The 19,871-nt window shown below is 54.7% G+C and overlaps 1 protein-coding gene across 2 annotated transcripts in view; it reads right to left on the bottom strand.

The window, feature by feature from the left end:
• Positions 1-19,561, bottom strand: part of pvrl2l (PVR cell adhesion molecule related 2 like) — a 33,257-nt gene extending 13,696 nt beyond the window's left edge. Inside the window, exons 1-3 of one of the 2 annotated variants that reach the window (XM_061664210.1) lie at positions 19,290-19,561; positions 1,927-2,039; positions 853-1,096 (exon numbers count right to left, since the gene is read on the bottom strand). In XM_061664210.1, the coding sequence (XP_061520194.1) occupies positions 853-1,096; positions 1,927-2,039; positions 19,290-19,440 (508 nt within the window). In that variant the 5' untranslated portion in view covers positions 19,441-19,561. Of the gene's footprint in view, positions 1-852; positions 2,040-19,289 lie in introns of those variants that run through there. The other variant, XM_061664208.1, reaches the window with a different exon arrangement.
• Between the last annotated feature and the right edge of the window lie 310 nt (positions 19,562-19,871).

Below are 19,871 nucleotides of genomic sequence, written 5' to 3'. Positions count from 1 at the left end.
AAAAGCAAAACGGCTGCCTCGTGTGCGCGCCTGCTTAGGACGGGCGGCGTTGCTCCTAGATTTCATGCTGCTAAGAAGAACCGGCTTCTCGGGCTGACCCTAAATGAGCCCAAAAATCGCCACTCGAAATGAGAACGGCTGACTCGAGGCCACTTTTGTTGCGGGGAAATTGCACACGTTGCCGCGTGGGAGTGGCTCCCGCTGCTGAATTGGGAAACAGCGCCGAGCCGCTTTCATGCTTTTCTCTCATCCGGCGCACAAACACGAGCCGGAAGACGAAAGCGCCGCATCGGCTGATTCCACAAGCGGAATGAAGTGAAACTTTGTGGACGAGTGCCTTTGAAAAGCCCGCACCTCCTTTTCTTTTGAGCCTCCGTTCTCAGTCGGGAAGCTTCTTCTCACAATTTGCGCAACAAAGACGACTCGGCGGCGCTTCCTTTAAACACGAACGCAATGTCAGAAGCGGAGCGCTCGCGAAAAGGAATCCGGCAAAAGCGCCGGAGCCGCCGGCGTGGCAAACGTCATCTCGCGTTCGAGAGCACGAGGCGCGGAACGGCTCGTTAGCGCTCGTCGCGCAGCCGCCATCGGAAGCGCTGAGCTCCACGTGCGACCTGGAATCGCGGACTGCCCGCTTTATTACATTCTGGACATTTCCGTCGTGCAAGCAGATCGATATTGATTCTGAGCGATCTGCTCCGCAATGTTATAGCTCGATTGGAATCGGGACTGGGATTTCTGCGTACTTTTTGTCTGACCTCCTGAAATTCGTATCGCTCGGCTCGTCGGCGGGAGTCGCAGAGAGCCTTCTGCGCACGTGTGATTTTGCCGCGCATCGTTCGAACGAGCACTCACCCAGCATGACGAGCGCGGTGGTGCCTTGCTTGTTGCCCAACGGGTAGGTGGCGTACTCGCAGGTGAAGCGCCCGGCGTCGGACATGCGCAGGCGGGAGATCCGGATGGACGGGTTCTCCGGGTTGTTGTGCAGGAAGGCCACGCGGTCCTTGAAGGACAAGTTGGGGAAACTCTGGCCGTAGACGGGATGGTAGACGGCGATGTTGTCCCGCTGGCCTTCGGCGGGCTCCCAGATCCACGAAACCTGATCGCAAACCAAAAAGCCCGCCCGGCGGACGAATGACGCGTTGCGCCTGCGAAGGCCTTGTAGAGCGACGCCGCGGGTGCGCCCGGCCCCTCGGCCCCCCGGCCCCCCGGCCCCGCGGCCCCTCGGCCCCTCGCTGGGATTGGCTGCGGCTGCCGCTTTCGACTCCACTCGCGTTTTGAACGGGCCGCTTTCAGGTTCGAAACGTGCGCTGCTGCAAAGCCGAAAGAGAAGCGCCTTTACGTTTCCTTGCAGCGAGCGTTGACAGCGATCGTCGATCATCGACGTTTTACTCCTTTTCCAAGATTCCTAATTTCACCGCCTTTGTTTCTTTTGGCTTCTCAGACTTTTTGCGTCCGCGCCGCAGCCGATCCCGGCTATCTTTGGCCGGAGGGCGCGGTACGCCCTCAACTGGTCGCAAGCCAATTGCGGTCTTACTTTTTCCAAAAGTTCGAAAACAATGTGGAAATAATAAATGATCATTTTATCAAACGAAGGGAAAAAAAAGATATTTGTGAGAAAAACGTTCATTTGAAGGCCACACTGCCAAGCCTCAACATTCGCCTCATCTCGACTTCCTTTTTCAAGCACGGAGAAGGAGAACGGCAAAGAGCGGCAAGCGGACGCTCTCTCGTTTGCTTCTTCGGCGTCGACTCGAGCTCGCCGGCTTTGGCGTAACGCGCAAACAAACATCGGCGGCGTTTGCGCGACGGTGAGCTCGCCGGTCGGCGGTGTAAAATCGCCCGAGGCGGGACGAACCGTTAAGTTTCGGGAACGACTAAAGACTCCGGTCCGATCTCTGACTGGCGGAAGAAGCGACGAAGACGAACCTGGTTGAGTTTGGTTTCGCCTCCTCCGTCGATGAACTGGCAGCGCAGGTCCACCGACTCGTCGGGGTAGGCCTCCAGCTCCTCGTCCACGCTCACCTTCTGAGCGCCGACGCCTGGAGACCGCGGAGACGGGAGACCGACGTGAGGGGCGACACAAACGCTTCACGTGATGCAAAAGGGACTTTTCGAGGACTCGTGCACAAATCGCTCGCCGTCCGGAGTGGCCGCCGGGCCGTCGGCAGTCTTTGAACGGAACGGCGGACGAATACTTATTTACTGCACTTCGGCAGAATAGCGTACATGCGCGACCGACTCCCACGCTCGGCGAAACGGGTCAAAGTGGAACCCGAGAGCAACCGCGGGAACTTGAAAGGTCTGAAACAATCGTCTCGTCGACCCTTAGTCACGCTCGTTAGCGCGAGCGAAGCCCGCTAACGTGTTTTCAGAGTTTGCTCGCGTGACGGTCCGCGTATTGCGGATTGTCGCGCGTCTGTACTTTATTTCTATTTCTGGCTACTGCTACTTTCCGAAACAAAATGCACAAGTTTCCTTTGATACGTTTCCCCAACCTCCTCGGTTACGTGTTCCGACTAAATGTGTTCTGTGTGCACTGACGGTTCCAGGTGAGGTTTGGGGTGGGGGGGCGATATGCTAAGCTAATATGATCGATGAAGCAACACATCAGGACAAAAGTGAGCAGAGCCGAGACAGTTCACGTTAGCTAACAGCGGCACCGGCGTTAGCTACTCTAATGTCGGGGGGGCACGATTGGATCAGCTAGCCTAATTGGAAACGCGACTTTGGACGGCCTGATGACGAAGCGCCGCCTCCGCCGGGGAAAATACCATCCGCGCTCTTTCCGACGCGGGGCTCAAAGTTCGGCCGCCCCTAGCGCCGCCCCTGGTTGTCATGGTAACAAGACGTGCCGAGGGCCGGCTCGCTTTCAAGCAAAAGGGGCTGCGCTGTCATTTTTCATCCTTGGGGTGTTTTAACATAAGCAAGCCCCGAGAAAGGCCCAATCGCGCTCCTTTAGCGGGCTTCCACGCATTTGCTGACCCCCTAATGGGGTCCCCGCAGGTTCTTTTCTTTTCTCCTTCGTGCTGCCAGGGAAGACAATTTTCCGGCTGACTGTCCCAAAAACAAAAAAGGGCGGCGGGGGGGATCAGCGTTAGCTCGCCGCTCGTCGGACTCGAGCGCTTGTCGACAAAAAGCCTCTTAAGTGCGCCACCGAAACGATACGGAAGAGCGTGTCGCTGAAAGGGCTTTCCCCAAAAACAAATCCGCTTTGAGCGCGTAGACGAGCGAGCGAGCCGTCGACGGCCGCGGGGGGACGACAGCCTCGTCCAAGCGCGAGCCGCCGAAACCGCACGCGCACGCGCACGGAAAGAGAAGAAGCTGTGGTCGGCCGACGGTTATATTTGTTCAATATTCCATTTTTTGTGTTTGTCGTCGCTCCTTCGTTATCCTCGAGGCGGATTAATTACACGCACGCGGCGATGACTCGACGGCTGAACTTTAGGAGCTCGTCTGAGGTTAAAGGTCAAGCCCAAACCGCAGCAAATTAAATGAAAGATCTTGAGCGGGACTTTCTTTTTTTTTTTTTTAATATGCGCTGGTATGACGCCGTAGTGACCCAAACTAGGAGTTGAACGTTCGCCTGTTGTCAACTGCAAAAGAAGCAAACCGAGAAGCATTTGAGCGTTCGTTCCCCAGCCCGCGGAGGTCGAGGGGGGGCGGGCGGGCGGGCGGGAGGCCAAATGTGCCCCGCCGGGCAGCGGAAAGACGAATGGCGCTCGTTTGCCGTTTCGAGGCCGGTGGCGTTCGCACGTCGTCAAGAGCCGAGTCGGCGGTCTGCTCGCTGGTTTTGGATGGTCAGCCCGTCGCCATCTTGTCTACCGTCAATTGTAGCAGGGATTCCGCGAGAGCTTACGAAACTCAAAGCGAATGACTGACTGATACATCGATGACCTCTTTACACTTCATACCCCCGATTTGATTTGAACTAACTCTAAGGTTAAATAGGAGCATTTCCAACGTAAAATCGAACCTAACGTAAATGCCCTCGCGCCGACTTTTTCATGGTCTCTGGCCACATTGGATTCTCAAAGGCCGCACCGCATTTCAGATGAAGATTTTCGACAATCTTATTTTCTTCAGCCATCGATCGATATGATACGCGGACGGACCCAGCAAAAAAAACCATACGCCGCCAACGATTTGCCGCGCAACGGGTGTCGCGTCATGGTTCCGAAAAGACAAAAACCCGAACGGCCCTCGAAATGGGAACGAAAGAGAATTTCAGATGACGGACAGAGCGTTTTTTTTGTTGTTGTTTTTTTTTTTTTAAATCAGCAGCAGCAGGACGCTAATAAGTCATCTGAGCGACAAATTCCGAAGCCATCAGGCGTTGACGTCGATTAGAAGCCAAACGGCTTCTGCGCGGGCGCCGCAATTGGCCCGTTGTTGCTTTCAATTCATCTGCTTCATCTGTAAACGCTCACGCGGCTTTTTTGTGGCGCCGCGACGAACAGGTGAGTGAAATTCGGAGCAAGCGGGCGTTTCAAAGGCATCGGGCGACTTCTCGTGGAGACTCGGAGGGCTGGATCATGCGTAATGGAGGAGATCGGGCGCGCCAGACGCTCCCAGATGAAACGGGACGCGTCGTCGGCGGGAGTAAGCGCAGCGCCGGGCGCGTCTCAGACGGCTTCGTGCGCGACGCAAATGTAAGTGACGCAGCGTGGCGGGCGACGCCCCGAACCGCTCGCCAGCCGATCGCAGGGCACATACATACAAACAAACAACCATTTGCGCCTACGGGCAATTTAGAGTCTTCAAATCCACCTAGCACGCACGTTTTGGGGATGTGGGAAGAAACCGGAGTTACCCGGAGAAAAGCCACCGGACGTGCTAACCGGTCGACCGCCGCGCCGCCATTCACGAACGACCGACTGGCAACTTTCTCTGCCCGACTACTTGTACCTTTTCATGCCTATCCATGTATTTCTGTGGCCTTTTGTTACCCGTTGCCCAAACGCCTCGCTCCTCTCGAAGGCGCTACGTTAGCAAAGAAGCGGCAGCGTGAACGGAAGATTCCAGTCAAAGTCCGACAAGCGGGCAAGGCTCGGCGGCGTAAACTTGGAGGAAAAGATGTCGGAGGAAGTATTTCAGGGTTGAAACCATTCATTGAGTAACTTTCATCACTTGATCACAAAAAAGCCGAAGCAAAATCTCGCCCTCGAAGCTTCGCAGGGATCGTTTTTTTCCACAGACGACTTCACGGTTCTGCGCTGATGGTGAAAAAGCGGATGACCCGAACGCAGCAAAGGCAGGATGAATCGAAAATGAATACATGATCTTCAAAAACACAAAAAGGCAACCAAGACACATGAGACACAACGCCAATTTAAAGTTCCAGAAAAACAAGAGTCAAACACGGCAAAATGACAAAGGTGACTCGCGGCGACGATCGACCGACCGACCGACCGACCGACGCAGACCGAAAGAAAACAGGGAACTCGATACAAACAAATTGACGAGACACGAGTGACTTTCGGCATCGTGCGCGTAAACTCGCGCTTTCCAAGACGACGCTTTGAACCTCATGACGAGATTTTCACTCTGCCGTCGTCTTCCCGACGGGCGTTCTTCTGCACGCGACGCGATTCCTGCCCGCCGTCGATTAGCGCTCGCTTTATGCCACTTCGCTCCCGTCATTTGTCCGCCTGCGGGCCTGTCGCGCATCCGCGTGATCGGCCGAGAGCCTCGGCGACACGAGCGCGGCATGCCGAGAAAATGAAAAAGAGATTTGACGGATGGAAGTGTGCGGTGTTGCATTTGGAAAAAATAACACATGGCGTGATTTGCCGGCACGCGCGTCACCGAGGCTGAAGCGTCGCCAAGGCGACCCGGGGCCCGGGCCTACGTCGCCGACTCACCCGAATGTCGGGACGGCCGATCGATTCACTCGATCGATGACTTGACACGCGGCCTCTTCGGCGGGGCTTCGTCAGTCGCTCGCCAGGCACAAAACAATTTAAAAAAATAAATCACTCGCCAAGCAAGAAGAGACAAAAAAACACTCGGCAAGAATGTGCTTTTCGTCCTCAGAGGAAAATTGCCGTTAAAAATCTCGTGTCAAACGACTCCGCGGCAAAGTTGGCACAGCTGGCGAGAGCGATTCAGAATCAGAATCAGAATCAGAATCATCTTTATTTGCCAACTATGTCGAAAAACACACAAGGAATTTGAATTTGTTCAGACGAGGTTTGTTTTTTTTTCTCACTGCGGCGTGAACAATACGACGTCGTATCACCGCGTGACACGGAACGGCGCTTGCGGAAAAGTGCGTTTTGCTATTTTGAATCAAACGGGAACATCTTTACAATTTTGGACTTTTTGGTTTTGTTTTTGTTTTTGTTTTTTTTGCCTTTTCTGTCTCGTCAATACGAAGCCATCTTGTCTAAATTGTACTGTAATCGAGTCCCGAGCCATGTCTTGAAACCGTCATTGTATTGTTTTGTCATTAGGTCAACATTTTCCACATGCTGTACACATATAATGCAACAAACCATTTTGTATGTTTTGTTCATTATTTGCGTCAAGAACAAATGCGGTCAATTCCAAAATAATGATCTCGGCTTTTAAGCCACACAAAAAAGTGTCCTGTTCATTGAAAAGGAGGAAAAGTCATCCAAACGCTTCAAACTATTTGGAGAAAGTCCTTGAAAATCGGTGCAGCGCTTTTCCCTTTTCAACCGGATAACTTGGAATTGGAAGCCACTACGATGGCAAAGTCAACTTGCCGACAGACGTCACCTCTCCGCCCTTCTCTCCATCCTTCCGTCACCTCGGGCAAACACGCAACAAGAGAGAAGAAATAATACAAATAGCATTGTTTTGCTTTCGGCCGGCAGCTGACGTCATGGAATAGCGCGAAAAGCCTGAGATGCGGAGGAGGCGTCACCATAGCGTAATTACACCACGGATTCCCCGAGGGCTCGGAGCAGACGCAGCGGCGCCCGCCGCGGTCGTCGTGAACCGTCAACTCCCACGTTTGCCTTTTGTGTCCGCCGCGCACGTGACCCGTCGCCGACGGGAGAACAAAGACCCGCCGACGTCGCTCACAAAAACTCCGCGGAGAAGCGCACCCGCCGAAAGATGCAAAACCGACCATTCGCGCGTCAGACTTTGTGACGTCGACCGGGGAAAAAAAGCCCCGACGTGACTGGGATCGCAAAACGTCTTTCCCCGAAATGCCGTTGCTCTGCTCCGCCCTTGCCACCCAAAAAAAAAAACCATTCAAACATTTGGGAAAGTGTTTTTTTCCTGAGGAGAATTATTATATTGGCCTTTAGAAAAACAGAGTAAGGACATAAATACACGGAATGCGACATGGACATTGCACATTGTGCTGTTCCTTCTGTTGCGCGCGCCTTGGCCGCTCGGGGGCAGTATCCTACTCGACTGTACACGGAGATGGTCACTCAGTAAGCCGCAGTAATATTCGTCATTCTTTGCAGAGGATGCAAAATAAATGGCCGTTAGTATTGTGAAATGATCTGTGTACACGTGTTGCCCCGCCGTTTGTGTTGAAATATCCGTGGCTTAACGGGTCACAACGCTTCCGCGCCGATGCTATTTGTTAGCCTGTCTATGGTGTTTCGTAGGGTTTGTTAGCATGAAGCTCAACGGACGGACACCAAATGTTGTTGCTTTCAAGACACGCCATTCTCTCGGTTTTTATTTCGACGGCAAAGATCAACTGGGCGTGGCTCCGAGCGTCTTTTTTGGAACAATTCTTGACTCGCTGCCAGACCGCCGCTTGTCGTCAAGCGAGCCCCCGGGTGCGTTCGTATCTCAAATCTTTGCTCGCGAGTCAAAGCGAAAACCAGCCGAAGGACAGCTCGTAAAGCCCGGTCGCTCTTATCTCAAGGCGCCACCGCATTTAGTCTGAGTCTTCTGACGGCACGATCGGAACTGCCGGTAGGAGCCCGCCGAACCGGACCCGGAAAGCGCTCGTAGCACGATAAACCATTGGATCGTGCCAGTAGATGCCCCAAAGTGCTCAGCGGCGCAATAGGAACCAAAACAAGCGGATTTAAGAGGGCAAAATCATGCGAACGGCAGCAGATGTTTTCATCGGGGCTTAACGCGCACGCGTGTGCGCGCGCGCGTGAGAGTACGACGCGCGCTGACGCAAGCGGGAGGATGACTCGGACGGCAGGTGAATCGCCGCGGGCGGACGGGCGCTCGACGTCTCCGCCCGACTGAGTCCGGTTAACCCCGCGCCCGAGGTCACCGGAGGTCATCCGGAGCTGTTCCCAAGGCCGGCGCAAAAACAGGGCACGCATTTCTGTTGGAAATTTCAAAAGTCCCAAATTGCACCGGGGGGAAAAAAGCTGGACTCCGTTTTTTTTCGTGCCCCACCACAAATGGCGAAGGTTACAATATTTCGGAAACATTGCAAACGACGTGTCGGTTTCAGAAATCATAAACGTCCGTCCGTCCGTCCGTCCGCCCGTCTTCTGTGCCGCTTCCGCTATCTTGGGGCGCGAGGCGGGACGCGCCCTGAACCGGTCGCCGGCCAATCGCAGGGCACATAGAAACAAACGACCGTTGGCACTCACGTTCACACCTACGGGCAATTTCGAGTCTCCGACGAATCTAGCGCGCACGTTTTTGAGATGTGGGAGGGAAGGAAAAAAAAAAAAGAACAAAAAAGCTTTCAAACCTTTTTTGCTTCGATTCAACGCACTCCTTCTAGGGGCCGCCTGGGGGCAGTACAATCGACTTAGACAACGACGGTCCCAACTGCTCTGTAAGTAAAGATGCTACGCCTGTGAGTATTGTTATATTGTCTGCTGCACCGTTCTTTGTGTTCAAATATGCTTCGTCGGAAGGGTTACGACAGCGCCGCACTGACGCTAATCAGTAGCCCATCTATGGTGTTTTGCCGTCAATGGCTTTGTTCTTTTCATTTTCGCACAAAATCGGTGCCAAACGTGCACATTTTCTGCACTTTAACCGAGCCGATGGGGTCGCTGTCGCCGATCGAAATCGAAGGTAACGCGAACGATCCTCTGAAGAAAGCAGCGGTTCCAAAGCGTGAATTTCGAGAGAGCCAAAGCGACGCGGGTGCCGGTGACGACTTTCAGCCGTAAATGGAAGCCGCGCGGCGGCGAGGACCAAACGTCACCGCAAAGAAGACGCGCAATAACGCTCTGCTGATAGAACGCGCGCACGAGCGCCAATGAGGGCAGACGAGAGCTCGTAGACGATATGAAAATGCGTTCGCTCGCTGGAGTCGCAGCCGACACGAGCCTGCGGGCGCGCACGCACCCTAACACGCGCGCGCAGATTTGGCTGCCGCTTTGTCGTCGCAAGTCTTGAAAATGACAGCTTAACACACGCACGCACGCACGCACGCAAACACGGATTAAGAAGACACCTCAATGTCAGTGCACCTCGGCCACGCGCAAACACACACGCTCCATTCCATTGCTACGGCGGTGCGCGCGCGCGCCTCCCGATTTCCAGAGTCACCGTCGCAGTCCCACAGGGAAACATTCCGAAGTGAAAACTAATTACGGAACAGAAGATCATTGGCTCAAAACACACACGCACACATGAACAACATAGCAAACGCAAGCAACATACACACACGTATTTTCACGTGTTTCCTGCCTAACGCACGCGCACACACACGCAGAGAAAAACAAACCCTTCACTCGACCGAACACACATCCAATGAACAACCGCTCCTTCAAACATTAAAGTTGCACCGAAAAGGCCCAAAAAAGGTGTTTTTAAAAAGCCCGGCAAATAGGAAGGAATGAAAAAATAATAATAATAATAAATCAATCAATCATCATGTAGGTTAAAAAAAAAAAAGAAGTTTCTGCAATGATGAAAGTGAGGCCCGCCCCGGAGCTGCGGAACCGTGCGGGCGTGTCCGCCGAACGCGCTGGAGACGAGCCCTTCGCCCGTCAATCAAATCCGTTCGTCGTCGTCAGCGACTCGCCCGATAACGTGCGCGGCCGCTGCGGTTTTGGCTAATCGACGGTTAACTTTTCCCGCGCCTCTGTTACGCGGGGACCGCAGGCAACAACGCGCCGATGTTTAGGACGACCCCGCCGCGGTCGAGCGAACCCGTTAGCTCCTCGGCTCGCTAGCTAGTGAGCTCGCGGGCTAGCGAACGTAGTACATCGTCAACGTTCCCCGAAGTGTCTCTGTCGTGCGGACCTACGCTCCGCCGCCGCTCCGCGAGCGGCTAATACTTACCGGCCTAGCCGCTAGTAGCGGGCCGCTTGGCAGCGGAGCTTCCCAAGTCGCGCACGACAGAGACTCGTACGAGCCCGAATAACACACAAGACACGCTTGGGGGAAGAGTTCAAAGGCTAAGCGCTCGATGTCGTGGCGACAGAGAAGCGCCGAGCTATTATTCGGAAGTAACTCGCCGGTTCGGCATCGACTCTTGCTGTTCCCTGGCGACGTCGGCGCGACCCCGTTTTCGACCCGCCCCGAAATTCCAGACAACTGAGATGGTTCAAAAAGTTGAAAAGTTCATCTCCACAATTCAGGACTAAATTGTTCGCCGTCTTTGCACGTTTTCAGCACTTCAAACATATTTCAAGTCTTTAAAAACAGAACAGGCAACGATCTTTCATCGTTTGTCGTTTGTGTTGGGCGCCGCTTCCAAAAAAAATGATGAGTTTGGGATTTTATTTGATTTATTCTCAGTTCCACGTCTGCAGTGACCAGAGCGTGCGTGGAATTGATCTCCGTTGTTCATTCTTATTTCTCCTCCCGCAAAGTTTTCTTTTTTCTCGTGAACGGTGAAAAAAATCTTTGATACGACTTATGGCTTATATTTCAGCAGGGGTGTGTCGACTTTTTATATGCACTGCACACATGCACTTACAAGCGCTTACGTGTTTGACTTTGACTTCCTCGAGTAGCTCTACAATATCGCGAGAACACGGCCGACGGCGATCATTTCGGTCCTGAATATCGTGATTAGCGATGAGCCTCGCGCTCCTTCCTCACGACGACCGACCGAAGAAAGGAAGCCGACCCGCCGACGTCGACGTTTTCCGGCTCGGCGCGCGTGCTCGCTAACGGTCGCCATTTGGACGACGACGCGGACTCGTCGGCTTCCCGCCGTTACGCGACGGAGAGCCGCGCGCGGCCCCCGCGCATCGCGGTCGATTGGATTTTGCCGTCGATCCGCGTTTGTTCCCGGCCCACCTGCGCCACCATTTTCTTCTCGGCGGGCAGCCGACACGTTGGCTCTGATTGGTTGTTGTGGTTGTTCTTGTTTTGGTTTTTTTTAGTAGAATTGAGCACCAGTAAAAAAAAAAAAAGGACAGGGAGAGGTGGCAATAAGGGCGAGGCGAGGGCTGACGGTTCGCCCGCAGTCTCCTGACGTTTCCCACTGCCGGTTGCCCATAGTCTCTGGAATGTTGCCGAGATTTTTTTTCAATGCTGGTTTGCTTGTTTTCAGCAGTCGGTGTGTTGGTACCTTTAAAATGTGCAGTTGTAAAATCGGGCCATCAATGAAGTGCACCCTCCAGTGGTTGCATTTAGCACGGCGGGGAGCCGAGAAAGCGCGTTGTCTCGACGTTGCCCCTCTCAACTGTTGACTTTCAGCAACCCGTTCGGGCGGCAAACTCGCTGCTTTCATTTCTCATGGCAGCAAGGAACGAAAGCAGAATGTTTCTAGAATGTTCCCGTCCGGAGGTCGGCGAATCGCCCTTCGGCGCGGGGGACGCTCGGGCGGCGGGTGTTGCGGTCTCCTTGGTTACGGCGGCTGTTGCCATGGCAACTCATCCAGCAGGCGGCGGGAGGATTTCCGGCCCGTCGATCGGCTCGGCCTCGACTGTAATTAGCTCGATCGCGTCGCCGCCGCCGTTGAGCGAGAACAATCTTGGGGATCGTTCGTCCGGCGTTTGGCTCGCTCGGGAAGCCAGAAAACCTTCTCCGTGCGTTGAGCGCGCTTTGAAAGCCGACGAGATTGACCTTTCTGTCTGTCGAACTCAATTCCTTTTGACTTTGACTCCATACTTTTACAAGAATCTTTTTTTAAAATAAAATCTTGACTTCTGCTGAAGCACAAAGCGCGAGTTCTTTTTCCACGCTCGTCCAATCTCGGAGCGCGTTCGCACGGTCGCGCCTCTTGGGGGCGGGGACATTTTGCAACGCTGCCCTTTTCCTTTTCATGCGGGTGCACCAAAATCAACAACGGGCGGCAGATGCGCTTCGGATCCGCGAGGCCTCGCTCTTTCTCGCCGGAAGTCACGTGACGTCGCTCGAGACCGCAACCACATTCCGCCAGATGTGCCCGCGAGCGAGCGGCCCTTTGCCGCGTTCGGGCGCGCGTCCGACGGGCCCGCGGGAGCAAGTGCGGCGCCGGCGTGTGTCAGCGCTCCACTTCGAAGTGAACGTTGTGACAAGTGAGTGTGAAATCGTATCGATTTGCATTTTGTACACCTCTAACGTACTTCAAACATATTTGATGCCTTCGTTCCGTGTTTAAGGTCCACGGCGCAAATTGATCGAATGTTCCCCCTTTTCACGACGCCTCCTATTCGGCGGCTATCGGACACCCGCGAAGGCTTCCGATACCTGCCGCCGATACTCGAGGCGAACCAATCTGACACGGGAGTAAGTTCCCCTCGCCGGTAGTTGGCGCTGCATTGTGCGCGTGTGTGTAATTGTAACTTTTGAGTTCATTTTGTGTCGGTGCAGGTATGTTTGCGTGCAACGTGTGCGTCTGTGACTTAGTGTAAGTTCTTGCGTGTGCGCGTGTGGTTGGCTCGTGTTAGCGTACGTATGAATGTTCTGTTAGTGCATGTTTGTGTACACGTGTGTCTTAACGTACATTGAAGTTATGCATTAACACACACGCACTCTGCAAGTTAGTGTGTTTTTGTGTGTTAGTGTATACGTTCGTCATTTGTTAATTCGCGTGTTTCTAAGTGCGTGTTTGTGCCTGGATGTGTTACGGTGTGTGTGTGTGTGTGTGTGTGTCAGTCGTGTGAGTTACTGTACACGTTTGTGTGTGTGCGCACGTACCACACGAAACAAAGATCTCTTTCCCAGGCGGGCGTCTCGCTCTGATTGCTAATTAGCGGCTTGTCAACAGTCATTCTTGTGTGCTACTTCGCCACCTCGATTGGGGCTTGTTTTAGGCCGCGAGAAAAAAAGAAAACACGCAGCAATTGCGCTGGAGCTGAAAGCGCCCATGGTGGATATTTCATTCGAAGGCCGCGGCGTATTCAATACGTATTGCATCCGCACACTGGAATAAAAGCGCAGAGTGAGACGTCACCCGTTTATGCACACGCTTCATTATGTTGATGATGATGTTGATGTTTGTTTGCGCTCCAAACAAGTTGTTTTGTGCCGGACGTCACCGCATCCACCGACCGGACAACGTTCGATCTGCTCAAACGAGAGTAGCGGACGACGGCGTCGACTAGCGGACGGGCGACGGCGTCGGGTCATGAAAATCGTCAGCGAAGAAAATGGTGAATTAGAACGTATTTTGTCTTTGGCGTTATCGCTGAAATGATATGAAAAAGGCCCGTCGTCGCCCACGACAGCGAACGAGGCGGTCACGGCGGTGCTACTTGAAAGTTTAGGAAGTAGCTTTTGAGGCGGACTCGACGTGAAAAAGCGACCCATCGCGCTAAGGAATTCGCAGGTACGGTATATCACAGTGCGCAGTACCTCCCGGCTCCCCCGGGGGTGGCAGCGAGCTCGTAATTCAAACAGTGTCACGGAGTCAGTCAGCGCGACGTAGATTGGAGCGTGCGCCTCCTTTTTTTCCTTCCCCTCCCTCATCTTCCGTCTTGTTCTCCATCCCTTCATCCTCACCCTTGCTCGTCCCATCTGAACAAACAGAGGAAGCGAGCGCACGGGAGACGAAAGTAGGGCAGCCCGACCCGGACGCGTCGTGCCCGGCAATTTGCTCAGATAGCGAGCGAGGCGAGAAGATGAGGGCGGGGAGGGCTTAAGAAGATCCCGGCTGAAGACGAAGCGAGCGACGACGACGGAGAAGAGGAGCGCGGTCGCCAGATGACAAAACGGAGGCGGCGTGATGCCGCTGTGACGATTGTCGGAACGTAAAAGGACGCGGGTGACTGCTAAGCAGATAAGCAAAGGCCGATATTCTTTCTTCTCCGCGAAGAACAAGTCAACATTACTGCAGTCTACTGAGGCGTTGTGAGCGTCTCCGCGTTTAGCGGTTTGTCTGTATTGCCTGCCCCCGGTGGCCGAGGTGCGCGGCGGAAGGAGCGGCGCAATGTCCATTGAAATGAAGCAAAAAACGGTTTCGATCTTTACATTCTATTCAGTTGTGTCACTATCGCTGCTTTCGATATGAAAGAGTTCCCCGAATGTTGTCTTATTTTTTGGGAAGGAGGCTGGAACGGATGAACGGGATTTTGGTTCATCTCGATGAGGAAAGATGCGCGAGTTGCAAGCGCGGTCATGAAAGCCGTTCAACTTGTATCTCAAGGCGCCGCTTTGACATGAGCTGGCCGGCGCCTGTCGAAAAGCAATCGGATTTCGGAGCACGTTGAAAATCAATAGCTTTCTTGCTCCGACATCAAAAATCAATCGTGTTGCCACAAACGGCGGTTTGAGGGCGTTCGAGAGAGAGAGAGAGAGAGAAAAAAACAACGGCGTTCCGACCGTGGTGGGAAAGCGCGGGCGGGGGACGGCCGGCTGGTCGGCAGCGCGCCAGTCGCGGACAGAAAGACGAGGATGACGACGACGATGAGGGGGAGGCAGCGGTCCGTCGATAATCCAACCCGACCCGCCTGAAATCGGCGGGAGAAGAAGGAAAAAAAAAAGGCTTCCGTCTCCCTCATCTGAGAGGAACTCGAGTTGTCGTCGCTCGCTTGTTTGGATCGGGATGACGCAAAAAACGAAATTGACAAAAGATGGAAAAATCAAATCAGCAAATCCAAGCTCGATTGTTTGGCCTCGGGGGAGGTCGGCGCGCCACCGGGGGTCAACGCCCCCCCCCCCCAAATTAAAGACGCTCATCTGATGATGATGCCACAAGACGGCTGCCAAATGCGATCCGGATCGGATCCGGATTAAGCTCGGCGTGAACGCATTGACAACAACGTTGACTTATGACCCAAAGATACTTGGAAAATATTTTGTCATTATTTTCTTTTTGTATTTTGTTTGTAATGTTAAACACTACAAAAAACCGAAAATGTAATGTTTTTTAATCAAATGTGTAAATATTGACAATGTATAGCACAAATATATTTGTAGGATTTGCATAGGACCTTTACAAGAGAACCAAAGACGCGTAGGACGAACTCACAATAGACACGAACAATTTCAAAACAAGACTGGGATATTTTCTCAGTGGTTTCTTTTGCGGCGAAAAGCAAAGAAGGCGACGAGCCGCCGCCATCAACCTTCCCGTCGCGAAAGCGGCGCCGCCGCCGCGTTCCGACGACGCTTCGCACCCTCGTTTGCTCTGCGGCGCCGAAGAGCGGAAAGGAGAGAAAATGATGGAGGGATGAAGGTGCGAAAGGAAACAGGCAAATGAGGAGGGAGGAGATGAAAAGATCCCAATTCAAAAAGAAGGCGAGAAGAGGAGGAGGAGTGCGGGACGGAAGAGGAAAACGCCGAGGCGCGGCGTCCTCGTCCTCGTCCTCGTCCTCGTCCTCTCCGTCGTCGTACGTGCGGTCGGCCGAGCGGAACCCGCTTTCGCCGAGCGCACGTGGGGAAGTGCCCCCTCGCGAAGCGGTCCGGGAGCGCTTTGCCAGCACCGCTGCGACGCCGTGGCGGCTAGCGACAAGCAGCCCGCTGCCAATATGATTCCGTGGCGCCGCAGGATGCCGGCTGATTTTCCACAGCGATGCCGGCGGCAATCGCGGCCTCCGGTCAAAACGGCCGATTTCCTTTGTCTTTTCCAGCTCGGCTTCCTTCTTCCGTTTTTTTTCCTTCCAAATTCTACCAAATTTCGCGCTTGAATTTTTCAAGCGTGCAGTTTCAGGGCGAGTCGTCAAGCTTCGCCGCCGCAGAAGAGAGATTCGCAATGTCGCCCGAATCGTTTGCGTTGCGGGATTCAAACGATCGACACGACGTCACGATGTCGTGTCGTGACGTCGCACGAAAAGTGCGCGAACATCACGTGACCGAGGGCCGACGCGACGGTGGGAAGAGAAACCCGTCAGCGCTTTCTGAGTCGACGTACGCAAGAACTGAAGGGAAGGAAACACACGTCGAGTTGGCTTTCGGGGCGCTCCGGAGCAAGAACCCCGCGACTTTTTATCGGGCGTGTGAAAAGTAGGCGGAGGCGGCACGCGGGCACGCAAGGAGCTGCAAAACGTCTCGAGAGGCCGTGCTTGAAAAGGTTTTCCAACTGCATTTTCGGGTCACGAAGGTCATTTTCATCGAAAACGCCAAACGTGCCATCGTGTACCAAACGCACGGACGGCGCTAAATTGTGAAAATGTCGAGGAGTTTCATCCTCATCCTCATCACGTTCGACGACCCTCCCGACAAACCGACGCGCAGCTCGCCCTGCGGCCTCATGAATCCGTATCCTCCCGCATTGAAAAAGGTTGCTTTTGCCGGCCGGCGGACACAAACAGCAGCCGGCTACACAGGAAGCTGGGGCGCTCCTCCTCGGTTTTGTTCTTCATGAATAAACCGCTTTCGACAGTTACACTCCGGCTTGAAAAATGGCGATCGGACCCCGAATCCAGCCACAGCGTCCGCTTTCAAACCCAAGCAGCGCACGTCGGGGGAGCCGCTCGTCGTTTTTCCTGAAAACGCGCCACTCCGAGCGGTGACTTTCAGGAGGCCAAACGGGAAAACGACATGACTCGTCCAACACGACCGGGGGGCGGAGGTGGGGGGGGGGGGGGGGGGGGGGGGGTGGGGGTGTTGGCGCAGATGCTGCGAGAGGAGCCGGGCGTAGTTTTCGCGAAGAAACCACTTGGAGATGATTTTGAAAGGTTTGAAGTGAAATCCCGCTTGCAAACAGCAGAGGTCATCTCACACGCCCCTAACCCCCGAATAAGCGCGCATTCATCCGTTCACACACCGACGGGTGCCCGCGGGGGCCAAACGAGGCTTCGGCGTCTTGCCAGTCGGAACCGGGACGACCCGCGATCGGAGGCCAAAGAGAGCGACGGCGTCTGGTTTCGACACACGCACACGCGCCGCAAGACGAGATGGGCGTGGCCCTCCTCGTTCTGCCTTTTCCTTAATAAACCTCCTTCTGTCGGGAGCGCGCGAGTCTACGGGTCACGTGCCAAAACGGGCACGCACGCGCCTCGCGGGACAATCGGACGTCGATTCCAAACGGTTCCGAGTGCGAGCGCCGAGACGCCGAGACGCCGAGACGCGTCCCGTCGTCGCGCGTTCGCTGCGAGCCGCGAGATCCGACGAGCGGAACCGAGGCGTCGGCGGATTAAGCGCGCCGGGCGGTCACCTGCCGCCCGGCGCCGACGACGCGCGTCCCCGACGGTGAGCTCACCTCGGCCGGCGAGCAGGAGCCGAGCCGCCGCCGCCAGCAGCAGCAGCGGCGGCGCCGGGCGGCGGGCGGAAGAGGAGCGGGCGCCGTCCATCGTCGGGGCGAGCGGACGTCGGGGGGAAATCCACGGCAGCCGCATTAGTCCGCCGGGGCGCGTGCGCGTGCGCGACGAGCGGAACCACCCCCCGCAGGATGCCGGCGCGGCCGTGACGTCACAAGAGCGCCACCGAGCGGACAACGGCCGACATTGACGCGCAACAAATCGGAAGGCGCTCCAACGTGGCGGGTGGGCGTCGCGCGTGCGGTGGAGGCACTCGGGAAGGACGACGGCCCATCCATTTTCTCGCCGGCGGGGTACGCCCCGAACCGCGCGTGTTTTGGGGGTGTGGGGGGGGGGGGGGGAAGCCACGCGGGCACAGGTCCCAAATGCGTGACCGTTCGTGTCGTCGTCGACTTTTGCTCTGCTTTGTTTTGTTGGGTTTTCCGCCCTCTGCCGCAAGCATCTCAGGAAGCACATTTTGCACGTTTGGATCTTTCCCCCCATTTGCCATATTTACCGCTTCCTCTGGCCTTTCTCTCCTGAATCCGGCTCGAAACTTTGCACGTTCCCCAAATTCAGCCGTTTGGCTTATTGACACACCAACTGCCAACTTGTCCGCTCCGTTTCTTGGTTTTGCAAATGCACCTCCACCGTTCGACGTCAACTTTGCCGAGTGTCCCTTTTCTTCCGTCGTCGCTCGTTTCTCGGCATTCCCGCGGGAATCGCGCTTTCTATTTTAGGCTTGCTGTCGTCGTAGATAATCGACTCTTCCTCCTTTCGCGGGGCAGGCCTACCTTCGACCTTTGCCCTTCGCCCCGCGGTAAGAACCCACGCTTTCCCGCCGACAGATTTTGCATCTTTACCACAATTGATCAAACGATACGAAAAAAGGACCCGCGGACGGCGAGTGAAAAATGGAGCGCGACGACGACGCCTTCCCCGCACTCGGCCCGGGGGAGCGCCGTAGAAAGTCAGAGCGATTAAGCGAGCCGGCGGCGCGACGGGACGGCGTATCCGTCGGCGGCCTCCGCGACTTTATTTGTCGAGCGACATTCACACGCAAGCCAAATCCCGAGCGCTTGACAGAGACGAGACTCAAAACCAGATGAAATTCACGATTCCTCCCCACACAAAAGCGAGAAATTCTATTTGTGATCGATGACAACGCGGCGGTTTTCAAAGTACCGACGTTTGCGCGGAAGTGTATTGTTGCCACACCAGAAAAATATCAAGTTCCACGTCACGTCATCGCGTGACAAATGTCAAGTGACTGACTTCTGCATTCGGCGAAGCAAAATGAAGCCACGTCTTCCATTTCAAGTCGCTCTTTTTCAATGTTTAATCTTTTCCAAGAGCTTAGTAGTTATGTAGCTGCTAACTTCGATTGATAAGATGTTCCTGTATTGAAAAAGCGAACAAAAAACAAAGTCTCCCCACAGAGGAGGGCGTTGTTGGCAAGCCTGGAAAATCGGACTCATCAAAAAGGCGAGCAGCATATAAAACGCGGTGAGCCACGCCCCCCTCGGCGGTCGACTGTCAATCGAACGGCACCGGAGCAATAAAGGCTTGCTCGTTATCTGGTAACGCCGCCACATTTGTTGTTGTTGTTTTGCCAATTGTGCAAAAAGATGCAGAGTCCTTCAGCACTTGGAATGACTCGTACCGCTATGAGCATTGTGCGAAGGGCGCTCAGACTTCAAGCGAGCGGCGCGGTAATAATCTGGGACAATGTCGATTGTGCAAATGTTGCAGATACTCCTTTCCGAGTTCGCCGAAGCCATTCGAAGACGCGACGCTCCGACGACGCACCTTTTTTTCGGCGCGGTACCTGAAGGTCGTGGACTTCCCATCCTCCTCTACTTTGCAGCTTTGGCCCTTTTCCGCGGGAGCCGTCCGCCGCACACGCACACAAGCCCCGACCTTCGGCCTCCCCGATATCGTCGTTAGGCGGGCGGCGCATCCGAGCGAACGCTGTCGGCTTTAATTCAAGACATTAAAGCGCCCGCGAACACGCGGAGCCCCCGGCCGTTTCCAAATCCCTCCGTTTGAAGCCTTTGCCCGTTTCGGATCACTTCCCGTCCGTCGTCTGAACCGCTCACCCTCGCCGCCTCGCTCGTTGTCACGGTTGCCGTCGTCGCCTCCCTTCGCCACTTCCTCCCTCTTCGGTCGTCTCCTCGCGGCCCCCGGGGACTTTCTTTCCCTTCTTCCTCTCGCTCCATCTCCATCTTCACCTCCTCCCCGCCTGCCACCCTCCTACCGTCATCATCATCATCGGCATAAGATGCTTTGCTGACAATGAATTCGACTGAATTAGCTTCTTTCCCACCGCAATGAGCTAGCTCTATTTAGGACGACTGCACACACCGCAAGTTGACGTTATATTGTGAGATT

The sequence above is a fragment of the Phycodurus eques genome, chromosome 20, assembly GCF_024500275.1.
Source record: "Phycodurus eques isolate BA_2022a chromosome 20, UOR_Pequ_1.1, whole genome shotgun sequence".
NCBI lineage: Eukaryota > Metazoa > Chordata > Actinopteri > Syngnathiformes > Syngnathidae > Phycodurus > Phycodurus eques.
This window is presented reverse-complemented; position numbering and strand designations above follow the sequence as displayed.